We start from the raw sequence: 21,081 nt of genomic DNA, 5'->3' as shown, positions 1-21,081 counted from the left end.
GTTCTGCATCAACAGTAGCCTGCGCTAGCCTGTAGGTGAGCCAGTTGGATCTATCAGAGCGTATCAAACACAGGGCCTGCTGCTGTTATTAGGACAGCACGAAATCCAGTGGACAAATAGCAGTGTATTGTATTGTATTGTAAAATAATGCAATTTTCACACTCCATTTTGGCGAACCGGTTCTGGCACTTTGACACCCCTTCCCTAAACTGTGACTCACACAGTGATCCTCACATCAGCATGCCAGCTATCACACGTAATCCAACTCACAACACTACTGATATGCGCACGTGTGGTACACCCTAAATGATGTATATTTTCATATATTAAGCTGAACGCACATTTTCATCAGGATGTTGTATCATATTTGTATACAGGTGACACATTATTTTATCCTCATATGTAGTGAAACATGCTATCTAATTATGAAGAAGCAGATTCAGACACCTCTAGATATGCAGCCACCACAAAGAGGATATTTTCTGTTACCAGAGTAAAGTCTTGCAGGCTGTTGTGAAGTTTGTTTACAGTACTTTTTACGGTATTGTTATTGAGGCTCCCACACGCTTCATAACTTCATAGAACAAAAGACGTACTCGTTTAAGGGAAATGTTAATATTGTAGTTCTGGCCTGAGGGTTTCATACTGAAGATGATTGAGATTCTGTGGAGTGTTTAGGAGTCTGGTTTCATGTAATGAAGCTAAATGTAGCTTGTTTTAACCGCGACACGTAACACACGCATGTAAATTCTCTAACGCACACGTTCCACTAACTTGGACACTTTGCACACTTTAACACAAAACTTGACGTTATCACACGCACACACACACACACACACACACACACACACACAAACCGCACACACCGAGACTGAGAGTGCAGCAGGCTAATAAGTGTCAGTCTGTTCTGCCTCGCTCTGATGTAGGGAACGATCTCTTCTTCTCTGCCTTTTCATCTTCCTCTCCTTGTTCCTCCTCAGAGGCGGAGTGCATCCCACTTGAGAATAGTGCTACTTTTTTATACTTCAAGCTTTAGATATTAATCTCTCGGTTTGAGGGAAAGCTTGCTGTATATCTGAGGTTTATTCCCACCAAGTGTGAATAAAGGTGTTTACCCAGCCCGCTATGTCATTCCCTGGTGGCAACTTATATTCTCTCTACTGACCAGCAGGGGGCGCCTTCTCTGGTTGCAAAATAAAGTCTGATTGAATAGAAGTCTATGAGAAAATGACTCTACTTCTCACTTTTATTTATTACCTCAGTAAACATTGTGAACATGAGTTTATGGTCTCAATCTCTAGTTTCAAGTCGTCTTCAACACAGCATGATGTTCATTTTGTAAGTTATGATCCATTTAGAGTCAAATAGACCATAAAGAGGAGAATGCTTTAGGGCGGGTTTTCTGTGATTGACAGGTCACTGCCGCTACCAGAGACGTACACGGCGTCTCTACGTCACTCTTCTGCATTCAAAATATGGTAACTTCTGTTTTTTGGTTGCGAAAAAAACAACGTGGCGACGGCCGGTATACCAGATAGTGAAGGGGAAATCGCCGAAGTCAAGGCTTCAAAACACACAAACCAATGGGTGACGTCACGATGACTACGTCCACTTCTTATATGCAGTCTATGGTCTTTCCTGAAACCTACACTCAGTACAGCTCACTGTGTACAACTGATCATTTATATGTGAAGGATCACAAGCTCATAACTACACATAACTGTAAGCGGAGCTGTTTGTTCACCAACTTTTCTTTTCGTGCTGGTTCAAATGTGTTCTTGTACAAGGTTATAAAATTGTGTTGAAGTAATGACCGTCACCAGGAAATCAGTCACATCTGGCCGATACCTGCTCCAGTTAATGAGGTCAGTATTGGCGCTGGTACCGATCCAGGATATCCGATCACTGTCTTTAGTTGGTTTGGACTTCCGGGATGTGCATCTTCAACATTTCCTGAAGCAGAACAACTACAACCTCCTGGTTACATTAACAGCACTGGTGCCATTGGTTAGAGGCGTTTCATCATTGTTCCACACAAATTGTGTTTTGTCTTTTTGTAGGTGATGATTGTGTACCATACACAATCATCACTAAAAGAAGGACACAAAAAAACATGAAACCATGAAAACACCTTCCTGAGCATCACAAACACCCTGAAAGAATTTATCAGAATATAATCTATCCAATAGATTCTGACAAATTTATAACAGTATCTGTATCAGTATAGTTATTCATGTGTGAGGGGAGCCAGCAGGAAGTCAGTCATCTCAGTGAGAGGAAGTCTCTAATGAGCATGCTCTCAACTGAATAAGCCAAAGGTGGACTCCAGTGCTCCGCAGGAGCCCGCTGAAAGGCCCTCGTTCTTTTTTTGTTGCCAAATGCATCCAGTGAGCATCTTATATTGGAATGAATGGAGCTCCATCTTGTAACGCTTCATCCAGTTCTCTGAATACATCCATAATCCAAAAACTGTCGCCTTTTGTATGTATGGCCACATGCTGGCAGCGTCAACATACACCACCGTCCTACTTTCCCAGTTTTGACATGTCACTATCTCAGAATAGCAGCGCTTTTGTTACAGTCACTCGTTGGATTGGCACATCCCAGCTACTGGATTTTGACGAAGGGCATCAAATGATGCAATGCTGTTTGAGATGCAGTTTGTGTGTGTGTGTGTGTGTGTGTGTGTGTGTGTGTGTGTGTGTGTGTGTGTGTGTGTTGCCGTTGCATTCATCATTGCATTGGAGATGCCCAATCACAAAGTTGTGCAAAGCTCAACTACCAACTTCTCCGCACATCACGTACACACAAAAATAATTTCAGAATCAGTGATTGGATGATTCCTACAGCAATGCACCTTGGGAGTCACATTTGGCTTCCGTCGTTAAATGTAAATGTCACAGCACACTTGTCAGGATAACCTAAACAATTGAATTCTGCCATTTGTTTTGGTGAGAGCAGTCTCGTTTTATGTTGCACGGCAGCTGGATTCTCTCAATGTCACGAGATCGCACGGAAATCTTTGCCAGGCTTTGTCGTTGTGTCCAGTGAGCCAGAGCACGGACCAATCGACGTCCTGTGAGGAGCTACAGGCAGCTACGGGCCTGGCTTCGGTGCGTGTGAGACGCCACGGAGAGGTGACCGTCTCCTGAAGAGGTTAGCATAGATGCTGCATCAGTTATTTCAGAACTGGAGAGCATTTCTGGGCCTGGGCAAGAGTTTGGTTGGCAGATGGTTCATATAATCACCTGCCAAGTGTTTTGTGAAAGCGCCTGCCCTTTTCCAAACAGTTTCCAATCACGGCCTCTCAGATGGTTCTGTGTAACGAACCATGTGGCGGATCAGGTTAAGTCCCGATAGAAGTCACCACAGAAGAAGAAATGAATAGTAAAACTCTGATGGTCGGATACAAAGCAAATACAACGACGCAAAGTCGGTTGGGTTTTCCATCCCGTATTTGAAGCAAAGGCAACTAACTGTAGGTGTGATTGTACTGTGTGTTTTGCCAGAGGGATTCTGTAATGACCCTCATGTAACCAGGCTCCTCTTCATTGTATTTGTCTTATTGCAATGAGTGTAGAGCTGCCGTCCCTTCTTGACAGTAAGAGTTAATTTCCCAGTCGCTGTTGGACATAAATAGGTCTTACCACAGTTGAAAGTAGTGTTCAGACTTGAGTTAGTGAGCTAGTTTTGACTGAAAGCAATAGATATTTTGTGGAATGATTCCCCTTTGAGATGCAGCAGCTTCAGATCTGCATGAGCAGGGTTTGCTACAGAGTGTGTGTATGGGTGTGGGGTCTCTGCATGTGTTATTATGTATGTGAATGATGATCTGTGCCGTAGTCCCACCACTCACCTGCCTGCAGCGTTGCTTCCAGCCTGCACCGCAGATCTCTCTCCGCTCGGCTCGACACCCAGCAGCTCATCTCAGCGGACCAAACCCAGATTCACACAACTGACTGCATCCAAACTTCTCCGTCTGCATCTTTTTTTACCATTCATTTATATTAGAACACTTATAGATTTCTTTGCACTATATCGTGCTGAAATATGACTAAATATTTCACTGTGAAAGATGTTATTTTCGTTAGGTTGATATAATCTAATTAGGTTGCATTAGTAAAATCTTGTTTTGGTTCGAGGCACCGTTATAAGCTCTGAAAAAAAAATAGTAAGTGGACTTTGAGTTATATCCTACCCCTTTCTTGCTCAAAATACAAAAAAATAACTATGATGATGTAATAGTAATGTAATGCTTTCTTGGCCTGAGTTTGAGATTTTTAAGTCAAAGTAAATATTACTTCATGGAAAATGTATTTATTTCCATATTTGCTTAATTATAAACTTGTCTTACCATGACCACAAAAAGTCAGATTTTATGTTTGCATGTGTACAAAGTAAAATAGTTTATAAAGTTTATAAGGTGCAATATACAAGATTGGGAGCATTTCTATTGCCTCGCAACGGCTGAGCCGGCGGCTCCCAGCTAACGGTGCTAACAGCGCTAATAGCGCAAACTACGGCAACCGTGCTGACTGAGCTGATGGTGTTTACCTGAGGGGAAACCCGAGGGTGGGTGCTACGCCTCTGTGACAGCAGCGTCGGGACAGTTTCTTGCAACATTTAGTTGTGTTTTAATTTATTCTTATGTAAGGCGTCGATAATGTGAATACACTGTAAGTCTGCAAACCTGGGCAGAGGAAACAAGAGGTAAAAAACAAGTGTTGGCCTTTGGCTGCTACTTCTTGGATTTAGGCCAATGTCTTGTGTTTTCATATTGTCTTTTGGGTCCTCTAAATGGTTTTAATTGCAAATTTCACTGTTGCTGTAAAAACACCATGTGTCTGAAGGGCTTTACTTGGCATTTATAAGACTGTTGTTGTTTGTAGTTGTGACCAGTATTTTCACAGTGATAACAGACGTGGTTTTTTTTTGCAATTATCCCAGCGATTTCCCAGTAAGCAGCTGTTCCTTTGTGATTTGACGGTCTGTGTAAACTTTAAGCTTTTTGAGCCCATTTTTCTGTTTATTTGACTGTGTAGATAAGCAGCAAGATTCTCAGCACTTTGCACCTGTGTGTAGTCCGCCTACTATTCCAGTCACATTGCAGCCACTAGCAAGTTCGATTTTGCTGCGGCACATTGTGAGTGTGTGTTTTTGCATCTGTCAGGCAAAATTGTATTGTAAGTAAGGGCCTGCCAAGCCTGAACTGGAGCATAGCAAGAAGAAATTCATCTGGAGGCAGAGTGTCAGAGACATCAGACCGTGGGAATTGCTGATAAAAACAAAGAAAAGAAGCATAAATCCTTCACAAACTTTATAAACAACAGTAATCCTATTTCTACACTCACATGGCTCCAATCATTTTAGGTTAAATCATCTGTAAAATATCACAAATAACGTCAAATAACATTCATACCTTATAGAGACCAAAGTAATGTATTTAAAAGCTCTATTGATGATATTGCATTCAACTAACAATAATGAAAAACTGTGAAACCAAAAGTCAACATCAACTTACTTTAAAGGTTTTACGTACCGCACATAACTCAAGTTACGTAGCAAACATACTTTTAAAGCCAAACCATGATCTTTTACTAAACATAACCAAGTAGTTTTGTTGCATTTTTGGTTTGTTTAAATTATTAACGGTAATCACGTGTTTAAAACTGTAATTCGGGAGAACATTTTTTTCCTTCGCAGCCTAACTGAGAATGCAGTTTAGTTGTATGGGAAGCGAACGTCATTTGCCTAAAAGCAATACTCACACAAAGAACAAACTAATATTCCCCCAACAGAGAGCTGTTCCCCAAATATTTACAATTATCTCACAGGACTGTATGGCGGAAAGGTTAAGCATCACGCAGTGCTGACGTAATAATAGTCATCTGTGTGAGAAGGCGCCTTCAAAAGTGTCTCTCACTCCAGCAATCTCATACTCTTGAGTTGGACCATGATGTGCCAACCCCAGGACATACAGTGCATGGACTGTAATCTGAACAACTGCTCCTGTAGTTAGGGGTGTTGGAGGTTGAAGAAGTCTCCTCAGCCAGGGAAGCGTGGCGTTGACCTCTCCCTGTCGCAGCTGGTATCCACACTCAGTCCTGCTGAAACACAGACAATGCTGTTACTATTGACCGGCATTGTAACGCCCCTCTTCTCCTCTCAGCACACGATAAAGGAAATCAATCGAAAGTAAATCAGGGTGAAAGGCACCCGGGCATCTACAATTAGATCTTCTGCAAACTTTGAAGACAATGTGTTGTGCATCATCTTCATCTAGAGTACAACATAATTGTCATAAACACGTATCTGTATCTGCACCAGCATGAGGAGTACTACTAGTACTACTAGTAGCTGTATAATGTCATCCATGGCCTGAACTTTCTAAAGAACAGCTGATGGTGTCATAAGGGGTATCTGAGCTGGAGCTGGAAGAAAACAGTTTAAATGGAAAGCACTTTGAAAGATGTGATTTCCCCACCTCCGCCCTCCTCGTTGGAGGATGATCTTTATTTATTCTTTTACATTTCTTGTTCCTTCTCTTCTACTCTAATCCTGTGGCTGAACCTGATTAAAATAATTGAAAATGAATGCTTCATTAATATTGAACAAAAGAAGAGCAAGCCTCTACGTTCAAGTATGGAAATTATTCCAGTTGATCCCATCAGTCACCATCCCTGCAGCATATGTCTTATACTGTTATCATTCCTACTGTACAGTGATATTTTACAACCGGTTCAGTTATTCTCCATGTTGGTGTTGAAACTAAATATTGCTTCCAAGGAGGATGTCCGTGCTCAACACCGTTGGATCCTAACTTTTTAAAATCACCCATGGACACAGTCTGCATGTTCAATTCTGCCTTTGTGTCCATATTGCATTCTTCTTCACATAGCAGTGGATTTGGAGATTTTAGTGCTTACCAGTGATTCTAGCATTCAGGCCGCTGTGGTCTTCAGTCTGGTGTGAACGTCTGTCTTTTGGCTTTATAACACTGCTGTAAATGATTTCCTCATTAGCTGTAAAAGGCCCACGACGTTGGTGTGAATGAGACATCAGTTGTGCTATTCGTCTTGCCATGGACGTTTTTTCTGGAACCGGTGGTGGAATTTTGCGCGGCCGAGCGGCCACCCCCGCCCCCTCTTCGTCCACCCCGCCGAAGACGTCGTCGGACTCGTCCAAAAGGGTGAGCGGGTGGAGGTGCACGTCACGGAGCTCCTCGAGGGTCACCACAGGCATAGGGGTCGCCAGGGACCCGAGGAAGGCCGAGGAGTCGGAGTGGCGGCGACGGGGTGGTTTGGGTCTAAGAGGGGGTTTGTTTTCATGAGGAGTGTCCGGATTAGCAGCGTCGACTGATCGTGAGTTAGTAGCAGGACTACATTCGGGTTCAGGGACGACTGGGAGGGGAATCTGCAGAGACAGCCTGTTGGTGCGAGCCCGGGGGGACGTGGAGCTGGACTTGGGACGCAGCTTCCAACCTAGAGGGTCGTGGCCGGTGATGACAGATGTCTGAACAGGAGGAGGAGAGGAGCAGGAAGAAGTGGAGGACGACGAGGAAGAGGAGGATGAGCCGAAGACCCCGATGGGGGGGCAAGAGTAGCGTTTGAATGAATGATGGGGTGCAGCGTGGGGTCGGAGGAGAGACACTCCGCGCTGAGGAGGCTGCGGTTCCTTCTTGACCTTCTTCACAGTTATGACGGACGAGGTCCCACACTTGCCAAAGTCATGTGACCACCGGCGCTGATGAGAACGTGGCGTCACGTTAGAGACGGAGGTTGTTGAGGAAGAGCGCTCTCTGGGCTCCTGGCTGCGTGTTGTGAAATGTCCCGGTCCTTGTCTGTTCTTGCAGTCTCTGTTCTGTGCACTGAGGCTCACGTGATTAACTTCGGACACTTTTTCACTCAGCTGGCCACACTGAGCGTTGCTGCCATTGGCGCAGGCTGGGCTAGCACCGCCGTTAATAGCAACGGAGCGTTTATTCATCTTCCTTGAAGTGTTGGTCGGGTCTGGCGAGCATAAATAACCCTGTGGAGTCAAACACGTAGAACATGAGAGGACGGAGGGAGGGTCGGGATGTTTCAGTTTTAAAAAGAGGAACAGAAAACGGCCATCTCGACTTCTCACATTAAGTTTCACAACCAAGAGATATTAGCCGCAGTGTGGATTTATAAAAGGATGTTGTTGATCAACTGAAAACCACCTGTTTGAATATGAAAAGGTATTTATGACATTTATATAGTTATTCATCTATTGTGCTATGCTATCATAACTGTAACAAATAACTCAGTTGTGTTCTTTATACAGCCACATATACAGCTTCAAGTTTGCTAACTTTCACAACAGAAAAGGATGAGGTCAGCATTCCAGACCAAGTCAAGCTTTTGCAGCATTGCATTTTTTTAATATTCAATTTTAATGCTAACCATGAATTCTGCTTTTTACTTGAGGGATACTCCTGGCAACAATTACAGTCTTGCTTAAAATGATGAATAAAGTTGGTTCGATTAAACTACAACTGTGTTGCAAACACCAATAAACATTCTATCCAAATAACTGAACATAAACTCTGAACACAATCGGTATCTTAAAACGTAGTACTTTAAAAGCCTCAAATGATTATCTAAACACAGAGGAATGAACACTGACATGTTTACAATGTGATTATAAAGATGTAAAACATTGTTTACCTGCAGAGCTGTGTAGATCTTACTTCTCATCCAAACGGGACTAATTTCTTTCTCACATCTCTTTGTTAATATCACTCTCTCTCTGTATTTCCCCACCCAGGGACCTACTACCATCTGACCACAGCTTCCTCAAACCAACACCCAGAAGAAAATCCACACACACACACACACACACACACACACACACACACACACACACACACACACACACACACACACACACACACACACACACACACGCGCGCGCAGATGCACACGCACACGTGCACACACACTAGTCAAGGTTGATTGATTAACAGCTGTTTTCACAACTGCATGAAGTAAGAGCAGCGTGACCATTAGGTTGACATTTGTGGTTTTGAGTGAACTGTGGTACAGACATTTGTTCACACTTCCACGTCCAGATACTTGCAAAACTAACTCTCCCATCAGCCTCAGCTGTACGTTTTGTTTGGTGCTATTTAGCAAAGTTAGCAGGCTAGCACGCTAAGCTAAGACGGTTAACGAGGTAAACACGATACCTGCTAAAGATCAGCGTGTTGGAAAAGCCTGGATGTGTTGGCAAGAATATGTGACGTGAGTTTCCTGGAAATACTCAACCTCCCCCAAAATGCATTGCGGCTCTTTATATTGTTATTACATTAAGTGGAAGATGTTGATTGTGATTTGTGAGGATACATTTTTATTAAACGGTAGTAGAGGGCCAGTGACGTGGTGATCGACACAGTCATGTGATGCAGAGAAGACGCATTGCTTTAGGTTTACTTCCGTGTGAACAGTCCGCTGGTAATAGCATACTTAACCCTTAATGTAGGGTGCAGAAGGCCATGTGTTTGGATGTGAGTGCTGCCAAAACACAGATGACCTAAAAGTCAGTGCTGTGTGTCATGAGAATATTTTTGAAAGATAAAGGGCCATAGCAGCTTAATGATGAGAACATGTTTTTGGTATTAATACCAGCTTGGTCACTGAAATTGCAAAATCTCTTTTTAAATCCTGAATTGGCGGCCCACCCTCATGACATGAACTTCTTCATGTTGAAACTTTATTTAAACAGGGGGCTGATCTGTTTTTGAAGACACCCACAAAGTTCGGAGAACTGTAGCAACTATGCAAATTAGGGCGTGACATTTCCTGGTGACCTCTGGTGTAGGTTGTAATAGGTTTGATGGGACTCTTTTTCTCTTGGCATTAGGTTGCACTTATGTCACATTTCTGAGTTGTTTTCTGACGGCTAAAAAGTAAGCACCCAGCAAAACTCATCATGACTCAGCAATAGGCCCTTTAGAAACCCATGGCCGTAACATTCTGTCTCCCCCGTCTGTCTCCCTTTGTACACAAAGTCAAAGTGTCAATCAGAAGCTGCACCAAGGCTGGTAATCTGACTGCGTGTCAAAAGCCGTCACATGCGGACCAACACATTACACGTGTCCTCCTGCCGTGCTCCCACACACCGCATGACTTCTAACGCTCCGCGTCAACAGCGAGCCTTTTGAAGTTTGATCACTTTGGGGAGCAGAAGCCGCACTCCCGCTTTCACTTCCCCGTAATCCACCCACAGGCTGCCGAGATCTTTCGAGGCCTGTGTGAGTAATTGGCAGGTTGGCGTGTTGCCGAGAGTCGGGGCTTCTAGGTGAGGGCTCCGGTACATTAATCTCTGTGTAATGAAGCGATGTAAACCCCCGGGGAGGGAGTACTGTAAGGGAGTTACGTAAACCTGCAGACGAGAAGAGGGATTACAGCTGATCCGAGTATTATTTGCCCGATGATACACTCGCAGTGAGATGGAGGGAGGCAGGAGGAACTGTGTGTGCACACAGTGCGTGTGAGAAAGGCCTCGCCATTCTCTCGCTGTTTCACTCGATACCAATGAAATATATTTACCTCTACCCCCCCCCCCAAACCGCCGGTACGAAGCGATCAATATGTGCTTATTGATGCTTGACATGTTAACAGCATCTGTCTGCCCAGCTGGCCCTCTCTACGGTTGGGTTACATTTCTTCTGTAGACCACATCACTGTTAAAAAAAACCATACTGGGATCTTTTCAATTCAGTTCGCTCTTTTAGAAAGTGCTTCCCACGATCTTAGACAAAAACTTACACATTTGGATGTCTTTTTTATATACAACTGCAATACTGATGAAATGTCCCATTGTGTTCTGTCATAACCTTCCTGTTCTCCTCCCTCGAACATAAGCGGTGCTCTGACACAACCTTTCTGTTGCATAAGCTCTCCATTTCATTTCATTACACCTACCTCCATCTTCTTCTCACTCTTATCCAGGCTTAGCAGCGGAATCTATGTCCGTTACGATATCGCATGAACCAAAAAAAAAAACAGGCAGGCTGGAAAGTTAATACAAATCCTGTGATCCTTCGTGGCTCATTATTTAGTATCTTCACTATCTGAAAATTCATTTCACTGCCCAAAAAAACTTTTCAGGATTTTCCACGTATAACGGTTGAAAGCAAGATCAGATTTAGATTTCATCACACACAAAAGTACACTCACACAATACAGTATCTGCTCAGAGAATGTTAAGGGACAGTAATTACCATCACTGAAATGATTTCCATAATCATCTGGGTTTATTAGAGACATGAAAGTAGGGAAGCTTCTCGGCTTCAATGCAAATTAGTGCAGCCTGCATTAACAATCCTTTTCTAATAATGGCTCATGGTCATCATGACGAGACACAACCACAATGATAAGCTACCTGTTTCGTATTCTGGGGTGAGCGGAGCTACATATGAGTAAATCCTGTTTCTGGTCGAAACCAGAAGGTTTTTCCACTTTTTGTCTCTTTAACTATTTAGCAAATGCTGATATGAATGGATTTTATTAGTCTGGATTAGGGTGAAGAGTTTTAGTGTTCCACGTTGGAGGCTTTAACACTTGAAGTTGTAGACTGTAATTTGACATTGCACAATGGTGGAAAGTTATTTTATCTTTTTTCACGGTCTCCTAAACATTACGTTCCCGGACAACGAAATTGCATCGTCAATGTGATTTGGGCAACATATTTTCTCCCGCGTTATGATTGTTTTTGAAGTATCACAAATACGTTTTTAAACATAGGCCGCCGCGCAAGTCCGCCTAAATGATACATAATTGATTTGTATTCATTTATTTAAAAGCCCATATGTGTTTCAGCAAGATTGTGTTTCTGCTCATGTTCCAAACTTCACACACATTTCCCACATATCTCTGGGAAGTCGTATTATTTTGAGGGAAAAAGTAATGTTACGAGAATAAAGTTGTGATTTAATGAGAATACAGTCATAATATTTCAAGAAAAAAAAACTACAATCCTATTCAACTGGCAATAATATAATGGACAGCAGTAAGTTCTTGCTCTGCTGATATGGAAGTGTCCCCTTCAGACCGTCTGACGGACGCAGAACCCCCTTTGGGAATCTCCCAAATGGTAAATGCATTTTTTTTTAATCCAAATTATGTATAATATACGTCCATCAAGGCCTCACAGAAATGCCACATCTACTTCTGTTGATCCCACATACACACAGAGCCCCTCATCATTGTATTAACTTTAATCAGTGTGCTGGAATATTTGATGAAATTAGATGAAATATCATCTGACAGTTAAGACTGACCTGTCCAATACTAATCAGATCTGGATGGACTGCAACCATTTCTCACTCTCCTTATTTCAGCTACATTCGTCACCTTGTGTAAGTCGGTTTCTTAGCTGCTCCCGCCGCATTTCGAAAGTTCGCGAAACCGTTGTGTGAAAGTGGAATTGAAACGCTCTTTGTCTCAATGCAAAGTGAACTAAATCTCTGAGGAGAGTGAGCGTGAGTTAGAGTATCAGAGCATTGAAGACCCCCAGAGACATGAAGTGCTTTTTAACAAAGCCAGGTAATGGAGAGCCAAGACACTGTAATTGGAAGAAGACGGATGGTTAGAGATGCAGGAGGAGAGAAGAACGATGAAGAGGGGATCTGGAGTAGATGAACAAGATGAACTGCAGCCAGTGAACAATAAATGTATCTTTTGTCTTTCTCCCTCTCTCCATCTCTGCGGATCCATCCATCTCCTCTCTCAACACTTTTTCCAATCCCTCCCTCGTATCATGTCTATCTCCTCTCTTTTTTTTCACTTCTCGCTTTGGATCGCTTCACCACTCTGTGCCCTCTTTCCGTCTCCAGGCATGGCTGACAGAGATCCATGAGTACGCTCAGCAGGACGTGGTCGTCATGCTGCTGGGCAACAAGGTGAGACCCTGTTGCCAACACTGGGATATGGATGGACAGATGGACTCAATAGAGGGAGGGAAGGGGAGGATCATGGAGGGAGGTATGGCGGGAGCTGGAGTGGATTTATGGTTGTGTCTGGAAGGAGGGAAAGAGATGTTCAAAATCACTTTGGAGTTGTTACTGGTCATTTCAACGGATCCTGTTGGAGAAGTGACAGTAACTTCAAATTATCTATAATATATAATATATGGCATTTTATGTTAACAATATATCAAATGGCTATGTGTAATGCAAACAGTGCCCAGCCAAAGAGATTTATCACACAGCTCTACAGTTCCACTCTTAGCATCTTTTAGCTTTTAGTTTTTGACTGCGCTGTTTTGATTCACTCTCACCGCTCTCATCCACTTTGGTTGTGGCCTCAGGAGGCAGCTGTTTTCAGTGCAAAAGCTCTGATTAATTCAGTATACTCAACCCGCCCAGTGCCAAATGAATGTAACTAGTTGCTGAACACTGTGGAGTGTTTAGCTAAAAAGCTAGCTAAAGCTATTGAGCCAGGTATTTCTCTCAGGAGTTGGTGGAGACCAAAACCAAGCTGAAGAAAGAGTAAATGAACCTACATTTTTCAGGTAGCCAGAAATACAACTCCAAATGTTTCTGTGTTTGTTAAAATTGTAAATGAGGCAACTGTTTGCACGTTAGTCATAGCAGTTTTGTAAAGCGATAAAATGTCAGCTGTAGTATTTTTTGCTTGTTACGAAGCTGCTCTGCATCCAAGTGAACCAAAATAAGTATTTAATGCAGTCAATGTCTTATACATCTTATTTCTTTGACATTTTTCTCCAAATTCTGAATTTTGTTTTCAGGAGAGATGGTCGTGAAAATATAACAAAAAATAGTAAATAACACAAAGTAATGATACACATGTATATGTCAAACATGGACAACAAACTTTTCAACAAAATCGTTTTCCAGGTCGACTCCACGCATGACAGGATGGTGAAGCGAGAGGAGGGAGAGAAACTGGCAAAGGTGAGCTTCCTAGTACACACACACACACACACACACACACACACACACACACACACACACACATTCACATTCAATTTGACACATGTAGCGAGTATAAAAGACATGCTGTGCTCTGCCCACGCAGCCACGTGGACTCTAAACCCCCCCCCCCCCATGTAGCTGCTGTGTTTTGATCAGAGTGTGCAATTACGTATTCATGGAGGCACATAATGTTGTTATTGTTTGGAATAAATGACGGTGGCTTGCTGACTTAATTTTCCACGCCATGTTTCGCTCAGATAAGCTCTGAGAGGCGTGGTAGAGTAAACATGAAGAGAAGTGGGAAAAGCACTGCAGCTGTCAAGGTGGAGACACACACAGCGGGAATATTGACATGCATACACACACACACACACACACACACACACACACACTCAGACATAATGAGATTGCTATACCTGGGAGCATCTTTCATCGACTACACTAACTTACAAGTTACAACAAAGAGGGCAGAACATTTGTTTTTCAAAGCCAGAAACATCAGCACCCATCAAAATGATTGTTGAATTATTGGTATCGACCTAAACCTAAGTTAATCTAAAACCTAATTTTTCTTTCGGCGTCAGACACAAAGGGTGCCAAGTCCACATCATGGAACTCACACTCTCTCTCTCACACACACACACACACACACACACACACATCCCTAATAACAGATGTTTCTCTGTGCAGGAGTTTGGAGTGCCCTTCATGGAGACGAGTGCTAAATCTGGACTGAATGTGGAGCTGGCCTTCACTGCAGTGGCCAAGTGAGTCACACACAAACACAAAACACCACAGCATGAAGGAACACACAATGGCAGAGCGCACAAACTCTCAAAAGTTCCTAAGTGATGAAAACTAGAACAGTACTGGCCCCCGTCGTTCAATAGCTCTGGTGTTGCACGAACAGTATAGGCGACAAGCCTCCAAATGTTAAAGCATTAAAACACACGCCTCCTCAGTTCAATACGTGGTCGGACCAGTAGCTCATGTTGGCTAATGCAATACCAGGTTTAGCAAACATGAGATAGATATCACTGTGACAATCCTCTACTTTTAGCACGTCACAGATAAACATTTCAATGGTTTTATCACAAAAGTAAAACACAAAGTTATCACGCTGTAGCTCACCAGACAGGGGTCTGTTTCCTGCCTTTGCTTTCACCGTTGCCATTATCTCACGGTAGCTAGCTGAAGCTGATAGCAACAGTTGTCATTTCGGCAGACAAAATCCATCTGTTACCCAAGAGAATCCTGCTTTTGTTTACTTTGATGTGAAATCAAAAAGTACATTGTTTAAAAAATATATTTTTGAGTGGAAACCATCGTTACAATTGTGCCGTGCTAGAATAGGAAAATGTGACGTTTTGAGAATGGGAAACTTCTATCAACAGTAAGTGGGATGGTTCAAATGTCACCTGTGGTCGCTGTTCAGCAGAAATTATACTGCATACGTTTTAAGTAGGTGCATGAATGTGTTGCATTTTTGTGAACCTGCTCTCCTTTTTTCCTGAACACTGATATTAAACTAATATTAAACTGATATCAGAATGAATTGCTGCTCTAGACATGATGTGGAGAAAAGTACATTTTAATAATAATGATGAACTTCCAATAATCCGTTCTCAATGCCAACTCGTTAGCGGCAGCTCGGTCAGTGACCCTACCTGTCAAACTATGGTGCTCTAGGTCCGGTAGTTATGGTGTGAGTAAAGGAGGAAGTCATGTGACGTGATATACGATCATAAACAGGACTTTCACTCAGGAGACCCTTTTCGAGTCCCGTGTGAAAACAAAAGGCAACCTTGCCTTATTTTAAGTTACGTAAGTAAAGTTATTAGAAGTGGTTACTTAATTATCTTAACCACAAACCGAAACTTTACCAAGTTATTTCCTGTGAACGCATCATTTTTAAATAGTGCATGTGTCAAACAACCCACCCAAACCCCTCGTGTAGTAAAACTTTTAGCTCTTAGAACTTCTCTTGGTGAGAACATCGGCCTAATGCCTTTAACTGTTAAAGAAAGGACAATGCCCTCTGTCTTGAGTTATATATATATATATATATATATATATATATATATATATATATATATATATATATATATATATATATATATATATATATATATATATATATATATATATATATATATATATATATAGTGGAACACATAAATGCTAAAGCAGGTAAACTCCATAAACCACAGAGTACAGAACAATGGCTCTGTCAGCTGCACGGATGAGGCCGTTTTTAGAGGTCTGATCAGCTGAACTTCTGCTGCAGTGTTGCTCTAACTAACCCAGGGATTTCTGAACAGGCGACGCATTTTGTGTGAAGTTATTTGAGGTCTTTTATGTTCATCTGCATCGCTAATGGTGGACAGGTGCAGATGGAAGACTTTTGCAATACCAACAACGTATGAAAGTCCGGTCCGGTAATGATAGGGGACAGGAGGGTTATTAAGATTTTAGATTTTTCTTTTACGCAATGTACATTTGTATTCCTTCCCTGCAGCCATGTTATCTTATGCATTCAAAGAGACAGAAATGATAAATCCAGCTGTTATAATAAGATAATTATCAAAACCTAAAGTTTATATTGACAACAAGACATCCGATAGTTTCTTCCATTATTTCCATCTCATGTTTCTTTATAATGAGGATGCTATTTTAACTCTGTGTCTCAGTTAAATGTGTGATGTCGGACAGTTTGTGTGGGAGTTGTTTTACATTCATAGCCTCGTTATGGCAACAGGCTGGCATTGTGGGGTGTTGCCAAGAATAGCATGACAGTCTGGCACACTGCACCATGCAGATACTGAAAATGAGACCAGCTCTGTTCTCCTTGCCGTCCTCATCTTAACACCTTTTCAGTTTTTGCATCCTCCTCTTTTTTGCCTGATCGCTCCAAACTTCTCCATCCCCTCTCATCCGTCACTCTCCCACCCCATCGTGCTTTAGTCCATTTCACTTTGTGAGTGCTTTATTTGCATAATACACACAAGTGTTTTATGCTAACTAAAAGCCTAAAAAAATGGGTAAAAAAAAAAATGAGTCACCTGGAAACCGTGATAATGATGCTTGTCAACAACAATGGTCCATCGTCACACTATTCATTAATTGACTACTGTGACATAAGCATCATGCTTTAATTGTTCTTTGTAAAAGCATTTTTTTTCTTCCTCACTTGTTTTTGTTGCTTTGATTTTTAGTTTTTTTACGGTGAAAGATAATCCAGGTTTCTCGATTAATGTTCTATACAGAGGTCAAAAGGTCACCATTCTGTTGAGCTAATGAGCTAATTAAGACCGGAACATTGAGTTTTCCCTCTGGCTGTTGCTTCATATCTATCGGACTGATATGAGAGTCATAAACATCGTCTTATCTTACTTTGGACAATCACTGTATTTTCTAAAATGTCAAACTAATTGTGGAAAAAAATGTATAAAATACATTTTGGGATCTTTACTGTAAAGACAGCATAATTCAGACATATTTCCTCTTGCTACAAGCACCCAACTGTAAAATCAGATGGTCGTGTCAGGCCCTCCTTGAATTCATCAACAATGTGCACCAAACACAGTTTTGAAATAGTACCGACTGACACAAACTGATAAAGTAAGTATCTCGATCAAGTTTCAAAGAGCTGAAATTAATGGAAAAATTTGTATTTTCACGTTCTGTTTGGGGGTATTTGACTGCCGCGTTCACCAATGGGGGAAACTGTGATATTTTTGTAATGAGGAAAACCACGAGCGATCTGAAAACAGCTCTGCCACCTATCAGTAGCAGTTAGCGCAGCCTCATGTTTCCACTGTCTCCCTCTCTCTCAGAGAACTGAAGCACAGGACCATGAAGGAGCCCGATGAGCCAAAGTTTCAGCTGCAGCAGTACGTCGACAAAGAAATGAGGACTGCCGGCTGCTGCCGCTCGTAGACCATATCCTTATGCCTGTTGGCGTGTGTGTGTGTGTGTGTGTGTGTGTGTGTGTGACAGAGAGAGAGAGAATGGGTACATTCCATTAAAGTAGTAATTAATCCGATGTGTCTGGGAATTATCATGCAATTCTCAGTGTGATATTTCTATCAGTGGTGATATGGCCAGTATGCTCTCTCTCTCCCAACCCACCTATCCTCTGCAACTGTGAATGTAATATAACTCCCATACATGCTTGCACATACACATCCATGTACACACACGGACACACTCGTACGGCTATGTTTGTATGTCTACTGCATAGCTCGGTCAATCCATTTTATTCGTGAGTGTGATGTACATATTTTAAATGTAAATTTAATTTGGTGCCCTGAAGCTTTGTAGTTTGTAAATGCCTGTCTTGTTGAAACAGAAGAATACAGACACAAATATGTTGAATATCAAATCAATCTGACAGTAAATAGAAATGAATGGATCTAATGAACGTATTTGTACAGATACAACATTGCACCTAATGTAAGCTGCCAAATGGCACTGTGTGCCGTTGTGCACAGGATATCACACGATAACTGTTTTTGGGGTCATGACTGTCATTATACTAATGTGTGGAATTTATTTTGAGCTCTTTACCTTTTATACGCAGATTGTTCTGTGAAGCATTTTAACATTAAGAACCTCCCTCTGTAATTTTAGACGAAATAAAAAATAAAAAACCTAGATCATCAGCAAACAGACGGACTCTACTCTAAGTTCTACAGGGTTACTTGTTTCGATTCACCCTTTTTGAATGTTATCAGCCCATTAAACCGCCATTACCAGCTGTTATCACCTCCAATATAATGCTTCAGACAGGGTTAAATGGGGAAAACTGCAACTACGTGCACGTTGTGAGATGGTAGCAGTTTTTAACATGTGGTTAACAATGTGAATTGAAACAAAAGTATGTAGTTAGATTCAACAAAACTGCTTAAGGTTTAGGAAAAGGTCATGGTTTGGGTTAAAATAAGTATTGTGGTGATGTAACTAAAGTAATATACGTAAGATAAGTACGTAGTATGTTACGTTTATTACACATGTTATGTAAAATAAAATGTGTTGACTTTTAGCTTCACACGGGACACAAACACTCCTGGGTGAAAGTCCTGTGTTTGTTTGACCCATCCCTCCACACCGACCTCCTCTCAATAAGCAGACTTTGCTGCTCTTTATACGACGGCTGACCGTCTCCTTTGCTCCCGTCATAATCACTACGACCACCAAACAATTATGAACCTCCGGTAATCCAGTTTACAATCGATGATAACATCCTGCTGAGCCAATTAGGACGTAGAGGAGGGCAATACCACCTTACATCTATGCTCCTTATGACAACTGTTAGCGGCCATTTAATCGGCTGATAATATCCAATGCGGCTGACAGATTTGGGGTGAAATCAGTTACATGCTTCATTGCAAGAGGAGAGTGCTACTCTTTCAAAGAAATCACTCCCAGCATGGTCATTCTTGAGAAAAGGAAAGAAAAGTGCAAGAGACAAATAACATCGTTTTTGTGACACAAAGCAACAGGGTACATGTAAAATCTGGTTTTAACTGGGATTTAAGCTTTTTGTCACATCTCAGTCTCTTCATCAGCACATGGGGTCGACCTTCTGATGAAGTCGGGATCGACTCGGTCAGCTTAAACATGACTTGACAATATTGGTTTATTAAATATTCAACAGATCTACTCCATCCTCAGATGAAGACCGTGAGATGTGGCTGAAAGCTGCAGATAAAGCTAGTAAGTGGACTGAGTTGAATAATGCTGGTTTGAGATAGAGGTTCTATATAAGATCTCTTATCCTCCACTTTTTGTACATATACTTTGAATTTTCAACTATACAGAATATTGTATAAATGTTAATGTTAAACAAAACATGTTTTTTTTTTTCTCTATTTCGCCAGGCTTAATTTCAATGCTTAAAAATGTCCAAGCAAGATAAAATGAACATGAACACAACCCATATGCAAAGTGCCAGTCTTGTACAGTTCAATCATGATCAGAAAATGTAAAAAAGTGAATCTCGTAGAAGTGTTTAGAATTTGTGAATCCTAGAGGAAGGTTTGACTGAACCTCTTTCTCACTTGTTTTTCCCTCCTGGGGTTTTGTAATAGCTTACCTGTTGTTGCGTAGAGATGTACCAATTGTTATTGGCTCTTTGCTGAACTATGGCATTCCACGGTCATTGTTATCTTTTTCTTTTTTTGTGAAATGTTTTATCACAGATGGTTTCATTCTGCCCATGTTGAAAATATGAATTGTACCATGAAATACTATAAATACAAATACATTTGCTTTCAATAAGTGGCTACACTTCATCTTGATATCCAGATTTTACAATAGATTTTCAGTATGAATCAGTAGTCATTGATTCAGTGTAAACTTGTTATCTGTATACTGTATCTTCACTGAAATGATTTGTATTGTATCAATCTCCAGTGTTCACAAATAAAGAATCAAATCTACAGTGAATGAGTTGTTCTTGCCTGCAGATCTACACCGCCGCCTTGTGGCAGAGTCCTGTTATTACTACATGGACAGTGGCTGGTTTGATAGGTTTGATGTAGCGCCATCTCGTTACATTGCCTTGGAACATTTAATCCGGTTTGTGTTGCTTTTACGGCTACACACACTCTCAACACATGACCCGTTTTGCTCCCTTCACCTTCTTTTCTTTTTTTTCCAAGCTCTGGTACCCCCTTAATGGTCTCAGGTCCGGAATAGACTTAACCTGGAACTCTTTGAAGGCCCCCCTTTTGTTGGACACACCGTAACACCGACTGCACTCCGGATCATCAGAGACCAGAAGAGTGGCTTCTACTGGTCAGCAAGTCTTACCATCAGCACTGGGACAAGAATCTTGTGGCTTGAATACAGGTTGGTATATTAAAAATATAGGAAGAAGTTAAATGTGTCTCTACTTTTCTTTATTTACAGTTTCATGGCTTCATGGATGTACAGTACACTGGACATATAAACTTTAATTACCACACATGTTTAGTTATTTATAACCAAAGCAAGTGACCGGAACACATGAAGACAGCGTGCCGAACAAAAGACCAATACAGTCCTGTTCAGCCAAAATTACTCAAAACAAAAAACACTCTACCAGCTGATGTCTGAACAAAACATTTGTCTAT

General features: G+C 41.7%; 1 protein-coding gene and 1 long non-coding RNA gene across 2 annotated transcripts in view; one reads left to right on the top strand and one right to left on the bottom strand.

The window, feature by feature from the left end:
* LOC137868054 (ras-related protein Rab-26) overlaps nucleotides 1-20,406 on the top strand; it is a 74,133-nt gene extending 53,727 nt beyond the window's left edge. The window contains exons 6-9 of the mRNA XM_068704565.1: nucleotides 12,863-12,928; nucleotides 13,886-13,942; nucleotides 14,654-14,730; nucleotides 17,800-20,406. Of these exons, the coding sequence (XP_068560666.1) occupies nucleotides 12,863-12,928; nucleotides 13,886-13,942; nucleotides 14,654-14,730; nucleotides 17,800-17,902 (303 nt within the window). The 3' untranslated portion in view covers nucleotides 17,903-20,406. The remainder of the gene's footprint in view (nucleotides 1-12,862; nucleotides 12,929-13,885; nucleotides 13,943-14,653; nucleotides 14,731-17,799) is intronic.
* Nucleotides 5,507-7,378, bottom strand: LOC137868055 (uncharacterized). Its single transcript, XR_011102199.1, has 2 exons — nucleotides 6,927-7,378; nucleotides 5,507-6,107 (listed from the first exon to the last, which is right to left on the bottom strand). It is a non-coding gene; the product is annotated as an uncharacterized lncRNA (long non-coding RNA).
* Nucleotides 20,407-21,081: the final 675 nt, after the last annotated feature.

Source organism: Cebidichthys violaceus, unplaced genomic scaffold, assembly GCF_023349555.1.
Source record: "Cebidichthys violaceus isolate CVI_PGR_0920_01 unplaced genomic scaffold, fCebVio1.0.p SCAF_95, whole genome shotgun sequence".
Taxonomy (NCBI): Eukaryota; Metazoa; Chordata; class Actinopteri; order Perciformes; family Stichaeidae; genus Cebidichthys; species Cebidichthys violaceus.
This window is presented reverse-complemented; position numbering and strand designations above follow the sequence as displayed.